Genomic DNA, 4,578 nt, shown 5'->3' with positions numbered 1-4,578 from the left:
AAAATATGTAAACTAGTTTTTATATGTGAGAGCTATCTATGAACCGGGTTGAGTTTATTCTTGATTCTTAATTCCAAAAATTAAATAGTTGGACAATTACTAGTGTAATTTATCCAAAAAATAAATTATTTAATGTATTATTGATTTATAGGTAAAAGTATCACAGAGATATATTAAGAGTCAGATTGCATTTTATCCTCTCTACCTAAAAAAATGAGCAAATTAATCTATGTATATTATATCAAAGAACAATCTGATCTTTTTGTTGAAATTTTGTTCATTTGTACTGTTAAAAACGGGCTTTTGTATGTTAGCATGAGGTACACATAGAAAGCTATGTGACACTGTTTGATTATTCCATTGGTCATGTCAATTTTTATAAATATAATTAGATAAAATTTTTAATAGAAAGAACCAATTTTCTTTTTAATCTAAAGTACACCAACTAATTTATTTATTTTTTGAATAAAAAAAATATACAACTTTATGGTGCTACAAAAACTTGTAGTATATAAATTGTTAATGAAGTATATAATGTAAAGTGTTTATAAATTTAGTGATAAAATATTTAATTATTTTATATGTTTAAACTTGTAGTATATATGTTTTTACGAAGACTTTGAATATATGATGGAGAATGCGGTTAGATGAACAAATACATGAAAACCACTTTCTAAAAAGAAGCTAGAAAATAAAAAGTTAATGAATTTCAAAAAATTAATGTAACATTATTAGTTGTAAGTCTTAATTTCTCTGCAATGAGTGTGTTGGGATTGTGGACTTCCCAAACATTTCCCATACATCAAACCCAAGTGCTTATTAAATATATTAGAGAGAAGTTCAAGTGCTTCTCAAGAAAAGGAGACAGAAATATTATGGATAAAATTCTTGTTGAGGAAATGCACTCACTCTATAATACAGGGATCTATACAAAAATTTTACCAAATATTATGACATCCAAACACTAGTGAATATCAAACATAAAAATGTTTAATTTTTATGGAGACAAGCCTTCAATTCTACAACTATTTAGAGATCAAGGGGAAGGGTTTCCACACTCATATCCAAAAATTGGACACAGAATCACGTTAAGAAAAACGAAAATTTTGAGGAAATGTATAAACTATAAGCACAAACAGCAGGTTTTCATTGACAATAAATAAGTATTTATGTTAATTCAACAATTAATGAATTGTTAAACAATGTTTTAGTATACAAATAAACATGGAAGATTGATATCACCATATACAACTAATAAAAATTATTCTAAGCCAGGTTTCATCTTCCTGGGAAAATATGTATATATATGTATGTATATATTAATTATAATCTTCCAAAACAAAGATACTCCCATTATATCTTGACAGGGACCAAACTTCGTTGTCTGCTTTTCTTTGTGGGCTATGTCATCTTAATTCTTAGCTTGTTGCTGTGATGACATGAAAATCCAAACTTCAGCACAATAAAAGGATTAAAACCGTAATTAGACATAAAGATTCACAAGAAGGAAGCTAGAAGTACCTTTTTCAAATATTTCTTGTGAAGTTTGATTGCCTCGTTACAAGCTTTCTTGGCATCCAAGCTTCCAGTTATATCATTCAAAATCTAGCACGTATTCAAACAACGGTATATATATTCAGATCCGACACTCACTCGAGTCCTACAACATAGGCTAATACGAATCTAAAAGCTCACCTTAACAACGTCGTCGAGGCCCCGAGCTTCTTGCAGTAGCTTGGTGCTCTTTTCTTTTAAGACACTGGCAACAAGGAAAACAGAAATGGGGAGGGGGGCTTCATCGGTTTTTATTTTCATGTTTTCTCTCTCAAACTTCCCATAATGACGCATTGATTTTGCTTTTTTCTTAGTTTCCTCCAGACTTGGTGTTGGTTCTTCGTATAGGTAGAACAAATCCGGGTCATATTCCAGTGCCCACATCATCTGTACCATTAAAATGAACTAAATTCATGAGCGAAAAGTATCGGTGTCTAATGTATATTCGGACAGACATTGGTATGATACATACCTCCCATAAATACAACGAATCGCAAAACGAGAACTCTCGGCGAAACAAAACCATTAGCATTCGAACAGCAAACAGATAGTCACCTCCACCTAGTGTCTCTGGAAACCAAATATAGGAAAAAGTTTTCATTTTCGACGTCCAGTGTATGATGCACATTCAAGTTCGAGTAATGTAGCAATGTAGAAATTTTATTACATACCTAAGTGCTGATGAAGTTTAGGATCAATAACTTGAGTTACAGCAGCCAAATGGCTAAGTTGTGCCTCTACCCCAACAGAACTTTCAGTGCATCTGAAATTCCCTCTCTGGAAGAAAAATATAACACACATACACACAATAAGAAACTGGTAATAAAATGGTGAACCGAGACAATTTGGACATATCTATGTCGGATACATACCAATCGGCGCATCAAACGTTCAAAGCACCAAAACGAATCAGCTTCATCTTCAAGAAGAATTATCATTGGGGAGCATAAATCACTCATTCCTGTTCATCATTGTCAATGAAACAATCAACAATCCAGAAAACTATAAAAAATAATCACTTCACAAAGAAATTTGATCACTCACCTTGACAATATCCAACATCTGTATCTATCCAGGCATATACAGCGAGAATATCCCAAAGTTTAGACAAATTCTCTTGCTTCTCATAGAATACTAAACTCCTGTCAGTTCGTTTTACGTCCAGACCTGACAGCCAAAACAAAAAAACAATGTCCGTGTTACTCGAACTCTTTGTTTTTCTTTAAAATATCTCGAATAGAACAGAATCAAAGAGAGAGATGCAATACCTATTTGATGTAATAAGAGCAGCCAGTCGATTATTTTCTTATCCAAAGGACCACGATTGATTAACTCCTGCACAATCTCTGTACTATTAGGACCATCGCCACCTGAATGATTAAATCACATGTTAGTACTTGGTTTTATTTCATTTTGACCAAAAAATAAAATAAAATAAAAAACCAGTAGCTTGCCTGCATTATTTGCCTCTAAAAGTACCAAAGGGTCTTGAATTGGCTGACCATCTTCAGTTATTACAGGTGCTGTAATAAATTGACCACTTCCAACCACAGGAAAGATTTCACGACAGTCGTTCTTCCATTTCTGATATTGTTCCCTGAGATATATACAAGTCAGAAAACAACAATAGTTAGAAAATGATCTCTTTGTCTGAAAACCAGCATCTTACTTGCAAGATGCTGTCCGTTTTGATCTAAAATCTCACGGTTTTATCCCGTAAAAAAAGATAGGAGACAGTACGAAAGCTAACCTTCGTTGCTGCCGTAACTGCTCCCTTTCTTCATAGGTACTTTTAGGATCAAAACAGCCAAGTAGAAACTCCCAAACTTCGCCTCTAATTGTTGGATGGATCCCCTATGTCCCCAATAAGCAAAAACATGTACATATACGTACACATGCATTTAAACAAACATAAACATGGCATTGCACAACTTCTTGTAAGGATTACTTTAGAATTGGAAACTACTTATGTAGTCAAGTTGCATTTGCAGTACATATATAGATGCATTTGTTGTTGCGGATAATTGATCACTGAATTTAACATAATATCAGAGCTTACCCCACGGTGGATTCGATTTAGAGTTTTGCCTATATCCAGCTGCCCATCTGGAGCAAATGAAGTTTGCCATTTTCTTACACTTAGAGTTTTACCGGGCTGCATAAGCAAGTAAAATTCAACATCAAATCTCAAGATCAATAATAAAGCAAGATGGAAAGAAAGAAAAACCATGAAGACTTTGTCCTATGAATCTAATCCAAAATGCAAACAATAACGTATGTATTATCTAATGAGCCCCATTACATAAAAATGCTTCATTTTCAACATTGTCTTAAACAGTAATCCAACCTTGATTTTAAATTTGGTTACTGGCACATCAGTGCATTCAGGCCGGACCTCATAATAAGAATCAGCAGGTTCTGCAGGAGCCCCCCACATTTACCAAGAAATTTCCTTTATGAACCCAAAAAAGATATTTTCTTCTTTATGCAGCACCAGCACCAAAAGCTGGAGCTTTTGAATAGAAAATGAAATGCCCAGAAAGGAAAAATCAAAGGAAATGCAGGGGGGATATATGAGAGCCTGGCCAAGTCAAGCTTTTCAAAGAAACAAATATAAGGAGAAGGAAAAGAAAAAGAAAAATAGAATATATGTCTCTTGGGTTTTATTTTTTCTTTTCAAAAAATAGAACACAAAAGAAAAGTTGCTTTTTTTAATTCGTTTTGGTTAATTATGGCTTTATTTGTTGAGAGGTGGTGGTGGCTGCCATGGTTGCCATCCCAAAAACAAAAGCACGTAACAAGAAAATAGAAAACAAACAGTCGGCCGTTTTATTCGTTAATATTACCGGTCTTGCCTCTTCTTTCTCTATCTTTGACTCTTTTGTTTAAATTTAACAGGCATAGAATTTGATAAAGACAACAGATTGCAATGAAAGCTTAATTAATGTTTATGTCATCAATCATTGTCAAATACTTTCTTTTCTTTTTCCAAATTTGTCAGGTTCCAGTTAAATAAGGGTCTCA

At 33.3% G+C, this 4,578-nt stretch overlaps 1 protein-coding gene across 1 annotated transcript; it reads right to left on the bottom strand.

Annotated features, from left to right (window-relative positions):
- Nucleotides 1-1,497: 1,497 nt before the first annotated feature.
- On the bottom strand, nucleotides 1,498-4,274 carry LOC107942755 (TBC1 domain family member 15). Its single transcript, XM_016876476.2, has 11 exons — nucleotides 3,902-4,274; nucleotides 3,614-3,709; nucleotides 3,305-3,408; nucleotides 3,009-3,151; nucleotides 2,823-2,924; nucleotides 2,599-2,721; nucleotides 2,427-2,515; nucleotides 2,226-2,331; nucleotides 2,027-2,124; nucleotides 1,696-1,941; nucleotides 1,498-1,605 (listed from the first exon to the last, which is right to left on the bottom strand). The coding sequence occupies exons 1-11, from the start codon at nucleotides 3,989-3,991 to the stop codon at nucleotides 1,498-1,500; spliced, it is 1,305 nt and encodes a 434-aa protein (XP_016731965.1). The 5' UTR covers nucleotides 3,992-4,274.
- Between the last annotated feature and the right edge of the window lie 304 nt (nucleotides 4,275-4,578).

Source organism: Gossypium hirsutum, chromosome A11 (genome assembly GCF_007990345.1).
Source record: "Gossypium hirsutum isolate 1008001.06 chromosome A11, Gossypium_hirsutum_v2.1, whole genome shotgun sequence".
NCBI lineage: Eukaryota > Viridiplantae > Streptophyta > Magnoliopsida > Malvales > Malvaceae > Gossypium > Gossypium hirsutum.
The sequence above is the reverse complement of the archived record's forward strand: the minus strand, read 5'-3'. Positions and strand labels throughout refer to the sequence as shown.

What these genes read in the sequence shown, in the direction of transcription:
- LOC107942755 (XM_016876476.2), bottom strand. Translation starts at nt 3,991, where the DNA reads ATGTGGGGGGCTCCTGCAGAACCTGCTGATTCTTATTATGAGGTCCGG. An exon ending in TAAATCGAATCCACCGTGGG is followed by an intron (nt 3,409 to 3,613) that starts GTAAGCTCTGAT and finishes TTGGGGACATAG; the next exon opens with GGGATCCATCCAACAATTAG. An exon ending in CAGTTACGGCAGCAACGAAG is followed by an intron (nt 3,152 to 3,304) that starts GTTAGCTTTCGT and finishes TATATATCTCAG; the next exon opens with GGAACAATATCAGAAATGGA.